This window comes from Macadamia integrifolia, chromosome 13, assembly GCF_013358625.1.
Source record: "Macadamia integrifolia cultivar HAES 741 chromosome 13, SCU_Mint_v3, whole genome shotgun sequence".
NCBI lineage: Eukaryota > Viridiplantae > Streptophyta > Magnoliopsida > Proteales > Proteaceae > Macadamia > Macadamia integrifolia.
In genome coordinates, this window is record NC_056569.1 from 8,886,423 (window position 1) to 8,903,802 (window position 17,380).

At 37.5% G+C, this 17,380-nt stretch overlaps 1 protein-coding gene across 1 annotated transcript; it reads right to left on the bottom strand.

Moving 5' to 3' along the window:
* Positions 1–820: 820 nt before the first annotated feature.
* LOC122059904 (WD repeat-containing protein PCN-like) lies at positions 821–11,634 on the bottom strand. Its single transcript, XM_042622969.1, has 11 exons — positions 11,189–11,634; positions 10,958–11,101; positions 9,689–10,004; positions 9,540–9,603; positions 8,963–9,076; positions 8,675–8,837; positions 5,169–5,322; positions 4,431–5,020; positions 3,675–3,856; positions 2,670–2,930; positions 821–1,314 (listed from the first exon to the last, which is right to left on the bottom strand). The coding sequence occupies exons 1-11, from the start codon at positions 11,354–11,356 to the stop codon at positions 1,002–1,004; spliced, it is 2,469 nt and encodes an 822-aa protein (XP_042478903.1). The 5' UTR covers positions 11,357–11,634; the 3' UTR covers positions 821–1,001.
* Between the last annotated feature and the right edge of the window lie 5,746 nt (positions 11,635–17,380).

The window sequence follows — 17,380 nt, forward strand, 5'->3', positions numbered from 1 at the left end:
TTCTTTTTTTTTTTCTGTTACTTTATCCTATTGTGTGCCACTGGTCATCCTATTGGCCGCTAGTAGGGCCACGGACCACCTAATCCTATGCACACCCACCTGAATATGACAAGATTTGATTTCACAACTTTCTCCTTTGGATGCCAACTTTTCAAGTCGAAACTGCCAGCACTGAACAGAGCTAGTGTTCATTGATCCTGACTACTTGTAGATCACCGTTGGGTTCACTTTACCAGGAAAGTTTGGGTAGCGCAAGGTGATTCTGACCACATGTTCGGCAAAAATTCAAGCATTTCTTTGATAATTCACTTTAGGATAACCACCTTTTAAGAAATGCCTCAGTTATTCTTAGTTTCTTATCCTGTGGTAAAGAGAGAATCGCTTCATCCAAGTGATCTATCCCCCTATTGAACTGAAAAGTATGCATCAGATCTCATTTCTCGGTCTGGTTGAACAGACAACAAAACAATGGCTTTTGCTGTCATAATAGGGGTCATCGCTAAACATGTTGCCTTGGGAGAATCGCTTACAGAGCAATTTCAGACCTTAGGATTGGAGTTAATGAGGACATTCACTCTTACCCGCTACTGGTGGTATCAATCAATAGGGTCTTCACATTTGAATTTTTGCCTGATACAGTCCAATTCATATCAGAATCCAATACCATTGCCCAATACAAAAAAATGCAATCACATGTTATAATAAAGAAGAAGCTACTCAGAAGAGTAACTCTAGGAAGGCCACCACCTGAATTTGCCATCAAGTACTGTAAAGTGGAACATATGTAAAATTAACCAAGCAATGAGTTCAGAAAAATAAATGATAAAAGAACTAATGGAACATATTCGATTAAAAACTATTAAAGAATATTTTACACAACATGCGCCAAAACTTGTAAGAGGGGAGAAAAAAAGAGGGGGGGGGGGGGATAAACTAAGGGATCCATGGACAACAGTTGGGACTTCCATTTTTCCTGGAAACCCATGTAAGAAACAGGCCAATCAGGTTCCAAAAACATGTCTGTGGACAGGGGCATCAAAGGTCTTCACAACTTCCATCCATGGCTTTTCTATGACCAAAACTGAATTTTCTGATAGGTGTGAAACAAACAAAACAGGATCTCTGAAAGCACTAAAGTCAAAATTCTTTTTACTTCTTCGTTTCATTTCTATATCAAATTTCTTCAGCTTACGCTTCAGTATCGAATTGTTGTGAGCATCTGGCAACAACTTCAACGGTGAAACAAAACCATTAGTCAAGTTGTCATCGTCATCTTGATCCACTGGCATCCCAAAGTCAATCAAGCACATCGCCCTAGATACAGAAGCAACAGAAGGATCGTAAATTATATATATCACATTACTGAAGAAAAGCACAGATATGAGAAATTGTAATTCCAATCAACATGGATGCCTATTGACACCAAATGAAAGCATTATGACACATTCTAGTCCAAAAGATCCTACAGAAAAAGTCTCAAAACTCAAAAAAGCCCAATCCTCTGTCCACCATACACATGGCTCAGGCAAGTATGAACAGGATGGATTATCATCTCCTTGCTATAGTGGAAGGCTTGGATGAACCAGCAGGAATGCCAAGGCAAAACCAGCAAAGTCTCCCCTCAGACTACCCCGACTTTGAGAAATTCTTGTCACTAACAGGACAAATCAGGGTGTGAAGAGGAAGGAATATTAAAGTTACCATGTAAAGCATTAAGGTAACCCCTCTACTTTTAAGGAAACCAAGGTTTGACCTATAAGCTTGACCCCAGTTATCATTCATATTATAGTCTCATCCAGTTCTGCTCCAGCCTGATCAACCTGGAACTATTGTAGGAGAAATATGAATAGCATCCCCGATGTTTTCAATAAAACCAAAGCCGCCTTCACAAATGGGCAGCCACACCAAACACCCAATTGAGGATTTGCAGACCAAAAATAGATGGGCATCGCAGCAACCAAAAGGAGCCTTCAAATCATCCCAAGTCAGACAAGGACTGTTTCATCACTTTCAAAGGGGAAGGATGGAATATCTAAATCTCCAATACTACAAAACAATGCACAAGCAGCAAGTTTGTTCAACCATTTGATGATTGAATTACAATAAGGTACCATGGACTATCCAGAGCAGCAGGATCCACCTCGGAACTAATGCTGCCAAGAAGATATCCTCCACCAAGCAGGATTTCTCTCAGATCTGACAATGAACCTCATCTTATCCATATTTCATTCTCTAGGTTCTTCAACTGGCAGTTTCTAGGATAAAAGGGACAATGTTGGAGAATAGAAGGAAACAGTTATCACATCTGGGGATGGCTGATCAAACAGTCACGAACTGTCCTAATGCTCTATTCAAAGCATTGCTTATAGCCAATAATTAATCAGATCATACATGCACCCTCTTTCATGAGCAGTAAAAAGATAAATTTTGGGGATTTTCAATAGCAGGACCCAGTTCCAAGGCTCACAGAAAACCAAATTCAATGCAATAACCAGCAATGCCAGCAACCAAGTAACCGAGTCATCAACTCTTTATTGCCTCGTGGGGAGGGGGGTCGGATTATGGGGTTATCGAGTGTGGGAATTATCCTTGTATCAAAAATAAAATAGTATTCTACTAAAACAAGCCTTCAATTCTTTTTCCAAAAAGAAAGGAAGAAGATAACGCACCTCGCGCTGTACACAATGACCGAGGTTGAACCTGAGACGGGCGAAAAGGAGAGCCCAATAACTTCTCCCGGAAATTCCTGAAATCTCCTAGGCAACACAAATGTGTGTTGCCTCGACCACTCTCCTAACTGTTTGGCCTCCACATCAAATGCATAGACGTGGTTTGAAGATGTGGTAATGATTAGCACATTGTTATTTCTGGGAGGAAAACCACCAGCAGTAACAGAAGCTCCATCCAATCGGGATATGAACCAGTGCTGCCTATCCAACAAAACTGTAATTAATTAGTCCAAATGCATGTAAAACCAAGCAACAGAAACAAAAGCTGAGAATATTGTTACTTTTGGTGGAAAAATTAGGTGCACCAACCAGGCAAGCTTAGGTGGGTGCAACCTTATACCTTTTTTCTTTTTTTATTTTAACATCCTCTTTTAGTTGGATATGATTAAAAGCAGGCACGATGGTCCAGAAGCTTAGGGCCATTGGCTAATCTAATGGCAAGAGGTCACTCAGAATTTTATTTAATGCAGAATGTCCCATAGATAAAATTCCAAATCTTGGTCTATCAGCCAAACCTTCATTCAACGACCAAAACTTTCAACCACCATAATGGTACAGTTTGAATATGAAATAGGTGTGCAACAAGTCCTTATCGCAAGTCCCACTACACAGAAAGATTCAACATTCCAGCTGTGATGTATCAATTGAGGTCGAACAAGTTAAGTGTCTAAAACCCATACCAAAGCCAATTGGACAGGTTAACCAAATCCACCCACCAAATCAGCTGTTTGTTCTCCGGTTACATTCCCCTTTTTTGGGGAAAACTACAACCAAACCCATTTCTGGTTCAACATGCAGTGCAGTTTTTAAAACTATGGTTATTATCTGAAATTATTAGTTTCTCTCCTCATTCATTCAATTGACTGAAATAACTAGAAACATATTGTAAGTTAAAATCTAGAAATAAGAGATACTTGCTAACATGAAGAAACTGAAGATCCACACCTTTCTGTCTCCAGATTAAAGACATATATATCTCCAAAGCAGTTGATAGCCGCTAGCCACTGCCCATCTAAGCTGGTAAACATTCTTGTTATGGGAGGATCACAAGGCGGTAAACTCCCATCAACCTCCTTACGGCATGGTGTGAAAGTATGCAACAGTTCTGCAGTTCCCACATCAACAACCTACACCACCACAAAAATGTGAAGCAAAAGCGAGAGTTGGTCCACCAGAAGCACCAGTATGCAAGGAAAACAGAACTACCAATGGACTTCGTAAATATGTATACATATGTTTTAAAATCATTTCCTTCTGTCATTTATGGAAGATAGATGACACTATGGCACATGTGCATCATTAAGACCTGGCATACCCTCATAGTTACCCACAACCAACCTTAAATATAGTATCCTATTTACAAAGAAATGCAAATATATATATAGCATTCTTCCAGATCCTAGGCCAAGGGGGGATGATCAATCAGATGACTGTAGTGAAGTGACATAGTCAAATACCAACATATTTACCACAATCTCCAAAAGTGGAAACCACTGCATGGTGTACAATATTTACAATGAGTGAAGTATATTATTGACAGTGATTGTGATCTCTCACACTAATCTTAAAAAAAAATTACCATCATTCACATTGAGAAAAAAGGGTAATTCCAACCCAAGAAAGAGAACAACAAATCTTGTTCATCCACTCTATCAGTACCAAAAATAGAAAAATAAAAACCACCAATTCAGAGTCACTTACGTAGATCTTTCTATCTTGACCCGATATCATCAAGCGAGAAGAATCAGAACTGAAAACCATTGAATGAGCAAATGGTAGTTCTGGAGGTAGTTGCCTCTTATTTACTGCCCAAGCAGTCTTTCCACCTCCAGACCTCCTTAGTTGAAACAGACTGGGCTTCACATGGTCGGAATAAGCAAATAGAACCCCTGTATTTGATATTGTGCTGCAAATGATCTTCCGAGATGCCTTGCTCTTTATTCGAGCAAGCAACTCGGTGGTCGCATGCCTCCGAGAACCCCTATTAGGGAAAGAACCACAGTTTGCATGAACGTACAAAACATCCAACCAGTTAGAGCACTGGACAAGAAGCAAAGCAGCTCCATCAACATCTGTATTGGGTGCCAATTGAATGGGCACTCTTTGAGGTGCAGGACAGATATCATGTGGTGAGAACTTAGTGAACTCCCTGATAGAGTAAGAAAGTAGCTTTGTGTCATCACCAGCTGAGATAAGCATGGGGACCCCCAAATGCGCCCACTTTCGATAACTGAAATCAAGAGGATTCTCTTGCTGACGAATCCTTTTTATTCTTTCATCAGGCAACGGCTCTGCCATGTATAAATTCCATTAAAGAACACCATTCAAAAGGTATATATACATAAATAGTGCCAAAAGTTTTGAACCACAGTTTACAGAAAATCACACACAACCCACCCTTGGAAAAATTAAAAAAGAAAAAAAAGTTCAAAGCCATACCTTCTCGGCAAATGGGTACTGCCACAGTCAATGCCCTGATATCATGGGTATGAGCTCTTAGATAACCAACATAGACCCATTTCGTCACTTCCGGAGGGAAGTTATTCTCATCACTAGACCCAACTATATCACCAGAGCGTTTATATAGGATAACCTAAAAACAACAATAATAATATGATTACTGGTTGAGCAATAGACCTGAACAATCTAAAGCATAAAACAGATACTAATACTAGGGGGTGACAACAATTATTTTAAACCCTTACTCATTCATTCACAACAAGGATCATTAGATAGAATTTCAAACATACATCCAGGAAACATTTTGTTTAAAGCTTTTAAAAATGATTTGTAGGATACACGAAAACTAGTATTACCATAAAAAACCCGGTGATGCAAGGAAAATATCAGGATGTAAGCCAATTTAGCAAACAATGCTCTAGGCTTAATCCTTCAACCTGTAGCAACAATTGCTTAATATAAATAGAAGAACTGCAAGTAGAAGGAACTGTAAACAAAGAAAGGCTATAGAAAAGTAGCAGCTACATAGCTCGAAACATTCAAAGGGCCATGCCATTAAATAACCTGCAACTTGGCAATTCTGAGATCCCCACGGGATCAGGGAGATGCCAAGTATATTCAACTTTCTCTTTGGCAGTAGACAGAACAATGTATAAAGGGAGAAACCAAATCCTAATGAGGTGAAACTTTAGAAGGAAACTCAAAGTACTTTAATTGTAATTCAGATTTGTCAGCTGGGATCAAGTCCAATATCTAACCTTACAAGTTAAACATGTTCAGGATGTAAGAACATCCTCTCTCGGAAAATGGAGGAGGAAGATGAAGTATCTAACATTAGAAGTTAAAATATATTAAGGTTGTAAGAAAATAAAAAGATTAAAGCAAGAAGGGAACTGAATGGAGGAGAAGAAACAGAAAAAGATAAGAAAAGAAAGTGATAAAAGGAAGGAGATAACAGAAACAAATTTCAGCCACTGTTGTAACTCATAAGCAGTCCAACCACTTAAGAAAACCAATCTATTCCATTCAACTCATACAACCAGAGGCAGAGTACATATGCTTATACAGAAATCTTAAAATTTGACTCCTACTCTGACCAGAACTTGCCAAATCCTAATACAACTCAAATGACAACTTATTCACCAGATAATAGACCGAAAAGAACATAATTGAACTCCTAAAAATGAATACGAAAATTAAAACCTCATATCAACTAGGACCAAATAAGCAATTTGACATTCAAAGTCTTAATGCTACTAGGAAAAGACATAAATACCAAAATAAAATTTGTGACACCCCTTGGAATAGGTTTGACATTTATAACTGAGCCCCATTACAACACCCCACCCCCACCCCCCCAAAAAAAAAAAGAAAAAAAGAAAAGGTTCCCAACCATAAAACATCAAAACTACCTCAGATTTTGATATGAGACTGTAAAACTCTCTTTAAATAAGGATCTGCTTTAAAAATAATGGGGAGAAGACTCGCAGAAACCAAGAGAGGCAGACTCAAGATAGAGAAATAGACCCCGCTACAACAACTTGGCCATGATCGTCCAAATTCTTCCTCTTGCAGCTCTATCTCATATTCCTCTTCACTCTATTTCTTTTCCCTCTATTTGCTTGTGTACAGTATTGTCTTACACTGGACAGTGATCACTCTGGCAGGATGACTGGAAGGATTCTAGATTTTATTTCTCATACTAAAGGCGTGAGCAGAATAAACCCTCTTTGAAAAAAGGCAATCACCAGAGATGCCATGATGGACAAATATTAAGTTTTCTATGAGGATACTGTTTTCTTATATGTTAGAATTATCGTATGAATTATGCTTTGATGTTAAGTCCCTGGATTTGGTTGAGGTGGGACTAGATTTGTCTGTCATTATTCATTACTGTTGAGCCCATTTGCATTATATCACCCTCTGATGTTGAGCCAATTTTGTTGAAGTGGGACTGAATTCATGGGGTTGCCTGGATTATCCTTTGATATGTTAAGCCCATTTGGATTATATCACGCCTTGGGTTGCCTTGGCACCATCACAACTATGTATCTACCTCCTACCCATAACTTAGGCCTATTAAAATGGCATATTACAAAGAAAGCCATTGGATTAAAGATCCAACACACATATAACCCAACCCAAGGCTTCTTTCCACTAAAATAACCCCAATTCGATGTTTTATCTACATCTGAGAGTGATTAAGAATCCTCCTCTGTGGATTAATTTAGGAATGTCAGAAGGTTTTTATGTGTAACTCAACCCCCCCCCCCCAAAAAAAAAAATAAATCAAACATGATTTGAGCAAAAAATGAGTTTTTTCCCAAGATTTTTGGAGATGTTAATCTGTGCATACAGGATTGGCATCCAAACCTGATTTCTTCCTCCTCCATCTTACTCTGATCTTCCTTTTCAAGTGTGATCTTTCCTTCTCTTATCAAATCTTCATATTTTGACATCTTCTTTTAGCTCCTCCATCTTACTTTGATTCTCTTCTCTCTTTATATATGGATTTTAGTTCTAGTTATATAATTTCTGACACTGAATCTCTTTTTGGTATATCTCAGTTTTTGAGACCTATTAGAGTAACACCAGATCTGAATCTTGGATCTGACCCTCCTTTACACGACACATCTCAAGTTCTTGAATATAGTTGAAAGTTATATAATTCCTCCCACCTTTCTTCTATGCTGGTCCTATATTAGTTCAATTGATTCTACATTGATATCGGATTGTCAGCAATTTTTTGGTTCTAGATTCTTTCTTGAACTACATTGTGCATCAGGCACATTGCAGTAACACCAGAATTGACCTAATCACCTTGCTAAACTTAAGTCACTAGATATACATTACAATTTCCATGTCACTTACAAACTGCTGCTAACTCACATATCTTATAATCAATAATCATAGGAGCGCTCCTACATATAGGCCATTGCTTGAAGTAATGGTAAAAATTTCAAAATGCTAGGGCAAATGCGCAGGTTCGAGACTTAAGAGGCAGCCACTTTGCGTGAAAAATGCGGAAGGTTAGGACTATCTCCAAACCCAACCCTTCTAGGACCCTGCATAGGTGAGACCAGAATTCGGTAATGGATTTTTTTATATAGGAGCTCCCACATGGAGAAACACTCTAGTTATAAACTATGCCATCATATAAAGACTGGTGCAGAATAGACGGCATATTGATATGTGGATAAATTAATATAAACTTGAAATTTTAATATACAATCTTGAAACTGGATTTACTGGGAAGAAAGCTAAAGTTATTTTATATGAGATTGGTACAAAGCTGCAATTTTGCAAAAATCTAAAGAAGATAAGAGCAAATACCATACAAAGGCAAGCAAACACAAGTTTCCAAGGAATCATAATTTTAGATCATGACGACTATCTAACACAATAGCAAGATATTCCAATAAATATCACAAATTAGAAGACATTAGGGTATATAGATTTTGCTCCAAATTTCCCAGCCGCCATACCTGGCCATCAGAGCCAGCAGAAAACACTCTCGTATGGCTAGGAGAAACTGCCAAAGCATAAACATCACCCTTATGGTAAGAATGAGCCTGTAAAAGAGTACCATGCTTGCTGTCCCAAAATTGAACACTACCAGAACTATCCGCACTAACAAGGGTCCCGCACCTGAAACCATCAGACTTTAACCATTAGCATTTTGGTGCAGAACTACTCATAATGTCTCCTAAGATGTTGCTCAAGAATATAACGGTCCCACAAGCCCTTAAAAGAGAGGACAATATGGTCTTTACCTTAGGGCAAGTAACGACCATATACAAACATCACGTCCATTACCCAATCCTCCAAGTCCAACTGTTATCCTGTAGACCTCATGAGCTGATTGAACATTCCAGCACCGAATAAACCTATGAAAATGACATGACTTGAGTAATGGTAAATTTTATAATATCATCATGAACATAAAAATTGCACCAAAAAAAAATTGCAAAGAAAAGAATATGCAGGTTGGAAAATCTCCAACTCAAGAAAAAAGTAGAACAATTAATCAATATACTTCAACATAGATAAAGGATTCCCATCTCTCCACATAGTCCATCAAGAAATCTAGGGTTTATTATCTAGACATTCGGCAACAACTCAATATCCCAAACGATGAAAATTTTGCAAAATGAAGCCCTGAGAAAATCCAACTTTATTTACAAATGAACAGCAGGGATGCCACTTGGTTATGTCACTATAAATATTTGAACTTTGTATTTACAATAAAAACAATTTTAACTTGTTTTATAGTAGCAACATGTGACACTTTCATTCCTAAGGCACCAAATATTTGGAAAGTAGAGCTCCTAATGTTAAAAATCATCATACCCATCACTACTGCCAGAAAATATTAGCCTTGCGTCAAGACTCCATGCAACACTTAATACACGCCCTGCCAAATAATAACCAAAGATCTCTTAAGCATGACATGCAAAGCACAAAAATTTATATCATAGGCTAAGGTTTCGACATCTCACCACTAACTCTAGGCAATGACCTATTATAAGTTACACCATCTGAATCAGAAACATTATATAATCGCACACAACCATCATCACAGCCGACAGCTAAACGTTGATTATGAGAAATTGGTTGTGCATGAAGCCTAACAGAGTCATCTTCATCATCGCTTTCTTCACTATCACTATTTTCATGATCATTGTGACTATTGATATTATCATTTGCATATCCATTGACTGCATGCTGAGAATCATGTTGACTAGAAAGTTTTGAATCATCAAAAGGTTCAACAGCCATTTGCCAAATCGACACGCCGATCGTATCTAGCACAACCTGTAGATACAAAACAAATGATGCTCCAATATATCATTAACAGAGAAGAGGTTATAAGGTTATATCTTTCAGCATCAACAGTAAAATAAGAAAAAGAATCTTCAAAGTTGAATACATGCAAATGTAAATGCACTACGAATCAAAAAAATTCTATAAAGGTATTCACAACATGAAATATTAACCTTTTTATATGTTGTCATTAATTAATTTCCTCTTTTTGGTTGTGTTCTAAATAAAATAAATGAACTCTCTCGGTGTGTGTGTCTATGTGTGTGTCCATGCGTAAGAGAGAGAAAGAGAGAAATCTTTCAACTTCTGAAGTTGGAACTATTTTCTTAATAAGTAAGAGTCGTACTAATAAGCACACGATAAAACACAACTGAATAAGTACATACTCATTATGGGCCACGACAGAACACCAACCCCTCTCTACCGAGGAACAAGGAAGGGACTAAGAGGCTAATATAAAGCAGTCGTGCAAGTTACCACCAAATTTGAACCTCTTTTCCTTCTACTAAGCAAGGGTACTGAATTTGAGATCCCAACTCAACCGAAATAGACACAAACATGATACCCCTCCCCTACATTGAATTTTAATATTACTAAGGTAAGATCCAAGGATGACCACTCACATGGAATGAGGAAAATATACAATTTATCACTCAACGTCCTAATAGCAGCAGAAATGCTGGATAGTGTAGGCCCATCTTGCCATTACCAAGTTTACAGGAGCAAAGTGGGAAGAAGGATTTGGCAGCTAGACTTAAATGACGACAATGTTTTAGCTTTTCAGTTATCTGACTGTAGAAGACAAGCAGTAGAAAATAGTTTTAAGTAGTATTGCTTGATTTTTACTTAAATTCAATATAAAAAAAAAAATGTGAAGCACCGTCGATTAGAAAAAGACAACCCTGAGAATATTAATGATATCAAAACGAAAATAAAAATGGTACCTTTTGCTTCAAATTAAAAAAATCCCACTCTGAGATTGTCCCGTCGATACTTGACGACAGCAACCGTCCCGAAGGTACACTTTTTGAACCGGAACGGCACCAAACAAGGGATGATACTCTGGAATTAGGGTTTCCATGGATACTCTACGCATGAAACCAAGCATTCCAAATTAGTCTAAACAACTCAGAATCATCAAACAAATAAGCATAGATAATTTGAGAAAAAAATACCAGTTGACAATGCCAACCAACAGAACCGGGGGAGACCAGCCAAATCTCAAGAGAACCATCTTCCCGAGCTGCGGCGACCTGAGAGTCATCGATGCTGGTAGCTAGTGCTACTATTGGCGATGGCTTCCAATGTATGGAGTTTTCCGAATAAACTTCGAGCTGTTCCATGGCCAATAAAGACTACGGAATCGTCCTAGAAGAAGAATAACTTCACTCCCAACTCATCAGCACCCCGTGAGGTATTGAAGTATTGAAAACCAATTCTATAGGTTCGTATACGTCGAAGGTTGTTTGATAGAGTTGAAACTTCTGCGTAGAAGGAGCAGAGGACGACACATGAAGAAACGAAGTGAGACTGAAACTTGAAGGTTTTAGGGGTTTACACCAGGCGGCTGAAAGCGAAGAAGGGTTTCCTCTCGTGTGATTTGGGCATTTAGGGTGTGATATTATTTTTTTTTATTTGGGGGCGGGATCCATCTGCTGAACCGGATCAATTTATAGGTTCGGAGAGGGAGAGCGGTCTGTTTTGTTTTGACAGATTTTGTGGAAAAAACGTGCAATGACCACTGTGCCCATGCGTAGGGTTGCGTGTCAATGGTTGCGCATCCAATGAGAGCGGAAAAAAATATTATCATCTGGGGGATCCACACGATCGAAATATGATAAAGTAAATGCATCTTATATTGTGCATGTATGTGTACCAGTATGCTAGTCATTATTATGTACCATAGTTTGGGGAATTGGATTGGATCAAATCAGAATTTGTTTTGGACGATTTTAATTATTGGCCAATATAATATCAATGGATCCCTAAGAATGAAAAGTAAAATATTTCAAAAAAATATTTTTTAATTGAAAGCAAGGGTATTTCTATCTGATCCTAGCCTATTTGGATCGGTATTAGATGGATATTGACCTTGCCCAATCCCATTCTCAATACCGAGTTCTCAAACCATACTATACACTCTTCTAACTTTGAGCAATAATATATGATTTAAATGAGAGAACCCCATGGAAATGAATGGTTCAAATCTATTTTGTGATTTTGAAAACTTTACAAACAATTTACTGTGACACTACTAGTAACAAAAAAATAATGTCATGAACATGCAAACGGGTGGAATAAAAGAATATCTCGATATCCAATATGATAGTTTGGCCAAAATGCACACGATAGGAAAATAACCAAAAAAATATGCAATATAGAAAAAATAATAGTTTAAAGAAAATATGTTATACATGTGTCCATTTCATATAGAAATGCGCCATGGGTATTGGTGTAAGTTTGGCCCTGATGGCCCGAACAGGGCCTAGGTTAAGATTTCTTACCCAAAGGGAGAGTTAGGGTTGAAAAAACAGACCCTCGATTTCAATCCAGGCTTGGCCCTACCCAATTCTAATTTTAACCTTGATTTATATAATATAATTTGGACTATCATCTTATCCTTTTATTCAAAATAATTAAAATTGGGTTATTCATTCTTATTGAACATTTATTATTGTGTTGCAATTCAAAATTTTAATTGTGTATTATTCATTTGATTAATTGGTATTTTGTTTTTAATGCATATGACACAAATTCCAAAAATATGGTCATTTAGAGCCGGGTTGGGTTGGCAAGAACCCGACAGAGTTGGGCCTAGGCATGAAATCGACAGGACTTGGTTGGACTTGGGTTGAGTTCTAAGGACCTACGATTGAGTTGGAGTTTTAAGAAACCCAGCACAGCATGACCCTTTTTCACCACTAGCACTAAGTTTCATATTTGTATTCATAATTTCCCATTTATTGCCAACTACGTCCAAAACTTTCGGTAGTGCATATTTAAAAAATGCAATTGTTATAGTAAATATTGAGTTGATAAACAATATCTTTATTCTACCACATACAAATAGTCACAATTCAAGCTTTCAGTCAAAAAATAATAATAATTTTTTTCTTTTTATAAAACATATGTAACACAAAATGTCACCACATCCGATTGCAAAAAAGATTTTATTCAAATTTTAAGCCTGTCCCTTTGTAAACAAAGGAAAAGTTCCTTCACTGTGGGTCATAATATTAAGGAGATAAATATAAGAATGAGGGAAGGGATGTTTCAAGCATTCATTCTATAAGGGAGAGTAGTAGTGACAATAGATTTTTTTTTTTTTTTTTTTTTTTTTGGGTGGGGTGGGGGGTTTTGCGGGATGTCATTCTCCATGAACTTTCTTTGAGAGGAAAATCCCAAAATGGACAAAAAACAGATGTGAATACCAAGCAACCCAAACCCCTTTTTTTGATATACTTTTGATGTTATACTTGGATAGTGATTTTTTTTTTAAAAGGCCCACGAAGAGTTTAACTCATGAGCTCTTAAATTTGAAGGGTTGCTCTTTGCCAATTGAGTAATCCCTTAGGGTTATTATTTATCCAATTGGTTGAACTGAATCCAAATCCCAAATAAAAATGTCGTTTTGTGCAATTCCATTTCTAGGGTTTAACATTCTATGATTGTCCAGTAATACTCCACACGCGTTACCAAACTGTGACAAATTTATACTTTAGAAATTCCACCCAATTGGAGTAGGTCACAATAAAAAAATTAAAAAATAATAATAATAAAAAATTTAGATTGATTTTCCCAGAGGCCACAGTAAATGACAATCTAATCTATTCTCTGAGTGGGCCTTAGATACACATGGGGTATTAGGGTGTATTTTGAAAAGGTTCTAAAACCCTATAAGGGTTTGTGAACTTTAGGATGAAGCGGTGAATCTCACCATGCAGTTTCCACTAGTTGGGTAAGATGTATCCCTTGTCCATTAGTGGTGTGACCATAAAATGGGACTCTCGTACCATTGATAAAAGCTCACATAATCTTATTGACGAATTTGGAAAAAATTTTTTTTTTTGCTCAATTTAGAAAAAAGAAATAGGTCATTAAATTCAGTTGAAACACCTCAAAAAATCATTGAAATTATTAAAAAAAAAAAAAATCAATAGTTGCAACTACTCACTTAGTTTCAGAGTAATCTATGGTGAGCATGGTTTCAATTATCCGTCTCGTATCGGCCGTATCAGATGAGACTGATCCCTAATCCTTGACCGATCTTAATCGATGTTCCGTATCGTTAGTACTTTTAAAAAAAAAAAGTAGGGGTAAAATAGACCGATACCCACTGATCCGATCCAATCCAATCTTGATCGACTGACACCGATACTATCCCCTAAATCCATGATGGTGAGTGGTACTGATAACTGAATGCTCAAGAACCTAAGATGGAACTTAAAAGAAGGTTTGAAACTTTTGGGGGGATTGTGAAGCGGATTGAAGTTTGAACAGGTTATGGTCACTCGTGGACATGGTCTATCCTATTGAATTATTCTTGCTTGATGAACCAGCACCCTAATAGTAAATAAGAATGGTATATAATGTTAGGGATAAGGATTTTCATACTAGCGTTGTTGGAATCTTACTAGCTTGCAACATATTTAAACTCAAATTCCTTTTTCTGCATCTCAGCCATTCAATCCGTCTACTTTTGCAATTTATTCTCTCCACCACCGCTATGCTTCTCTGTATCGATTTGGATCGGATCAGATCGATAGATATCTGTCTATTTTATCCCTGATTTTTATAAAAAATACTATTCTTTTACTATTTAACCCCTGAACCGATTTGGATCGGTATCGGATCAGGGATCGATCTCAACCGATACCAATCTGATATGAAAGATCCCAAACCTACACTGAAAATATAAGGGTAACCCATGCTCTTTTTTTTTTTTTTTTTTGATGAACATAAAAAAACTAGGATAAGTTAAAGAGTAAGAACATGGTCTTGGTGTCGATTAGGATTACATGCCGTATAATATATAAATTGCATAAGGGGATAGTCTTCAATACTTTTAAGATGGAAGGAGATTGTTTGTGAGAGTGAAGAAATTTCTTAGAATTTAGCAAAATGTAGGGGAGGCCAGGCTTCATTGGAAGAGAATGGAAGAAGGTTAGTTAGCTTATTGTTGGTGTGCCATACTTCATGGATCTCCCATCCTTTGGTAGACGCTGTCCTCAATTCTGCCAGAATTCCTTCTGCTTCCACTACTTCGCCTTGAGTAGTTGTAGTAATATCTGGGTTGATGATCCTAAGCTGACCTTGTAATATAATTCCGAAAGCCCATCCTGAAGCTAAGGTTAACCTATTAGTTGCTCCAGTAGAAACCAAAACAGGATAGTTAAAAAAAGGAATGGGAAACTTTTTCTTCAATGGTGCCGGATCATTTGTAGCAAATAATTCATTAGTACATCGCAGCATTATATTTAAATCAAAATTTCACATATTTATTTTATGTAAAACATTCATTGGGTTAGGCCTACCTTTGGATGCAATAATTTCATTTTGATATTGCCAAATGAAATAAATTGTGATAGCAAAAACATTGAAAACCCACCTGAGATCTGATTTAGGGATATTTCTTTGATGAAACATGTACTTTACTGTCTCCATCAATGAGTTTGCATTAATGTTCTGGAGCCTTAATCCAAGTTGTCCTGCTACCAAGATGTGTTGTGAAAACTCACAATTGATGAATAGATAGAAGATTCAATATCTTTGTTGCAAAGGATACAAGAAGTATCAATGGGTAGCCATTCTCCTACTATTTCTCTTGTGGCGATTTCATTTTGTAATGTCCACCACATGAACATTTTGAATTTAGGGTGTATGTTTAGTTTCCATAGAAACTTCCACCACTTGCATGAAAAGCTTCTCATGCTTACCTGTAGGCCTTGGTTTTTTTGTATGAAAACTACACCTGCTTTTGTGTTGAATGATCCATCAGTTGTAAGTGAACATACCCAGCGATCATTTTGAGGTGAAGGTTGAATTTGGGTAACTGTTGAAATCAGATGTGGGGGAATTTGGTTTTTCAGTTCCTCCACTTTCCAGGAAAAGTTGTCAATAGAAGTATTGACCTTAACAAACATTGGTTATGGGGTGTAAAATTGCTAGTGAGCAACTTGGTCCTGGTAATTCCAAGCCTGCCCATGGATCATACCAGAAAAATTTGTTGGTTCCATTTACAATTTTAGATATATTGCATTTGTTTGAGGGTGGGTAACATGGAGACTATACTGTTCCACATCCATGATCCACGTCGTCTGAGGACCTTTGGATCAAACGTGGATCTGTTGTGGCAGTATTTCATCCTCAACACTTTTTCCCAAATACTCTCTTTGTCAGTGACAAAGCGCCAGGCTAGTGTAAGCAAGAGTGCTTTGTTCTGGGTGTTAGCATCTCTTAGCCCGAGACCACTAAGGGAGGTGGGTTGACAAAATCTTGTTCCACGCAATGAGGTGCATTCCTCTACTTTTCTCGGGATTTCCATCATGCCAAAATCTTGAACACATAGAGTTGATGTTTTTGTAGGTTTTCAGTGGAAACCTGAAGCACGACATATACAAAGTAGGATGGAATCGAGTATAGAGTGGATTGGGTGAGGATTTTGCGTCCCGCGTATGAGAGTAGCTTGGATTTCTAGACAGATTGTCTGTTATTAACCCGGTTAACGATACCCTAAAGCAGGTTGTCTTCGATCTGGGATGGAGCAGGTCAGTGCCAATGTAGGTAGAATTCCTAGATTCTTCTCTTATGCTAATGATGGTGCTGGGTCTGATTCTTTCACAGTTTGGTACATTTCAGCTAAGGAAAATACTACTTTTTTCAAAGTTAATTTGTTGTCCAGTAAGGTCAAAGAAGAGTTCTAAGACAGCTTTGATGGACAGTAGATCCTCGAATGTGGCTCGATAGAAGATGAAGGTATCATCTGTAAACAATAGATGCAGTACCTCGGGGGCATACCTAGAGACCTTGATTCCTTGAAAGAGGTTTAGGTCTCTATATGTGGAGAGTAATCAGGAAATAATTTTCATGGTTGTAATGAATAAGTATGGGCTGAGTGGGCATCCTTGCCTGATTCCTCTTGATGGTTCGAAGTAGTCAAAGGAGGACCCTTCCAATTTTATAGAATGAGTGACTGTTGAGAGGAGGTAAGAGATTAAGTCATTCCAATGCTCCCCAAACCCTAGGAACTCGAATAGGGCCCGAATTATACCCCATTCTAGTCTACTGTATGCTTTTGATATGTGCAACTTAAGAGCCACATGTCCCAGTTTGCTTTTGGGTTTTTTTTTTTTTTTTTTTTTTTTTTT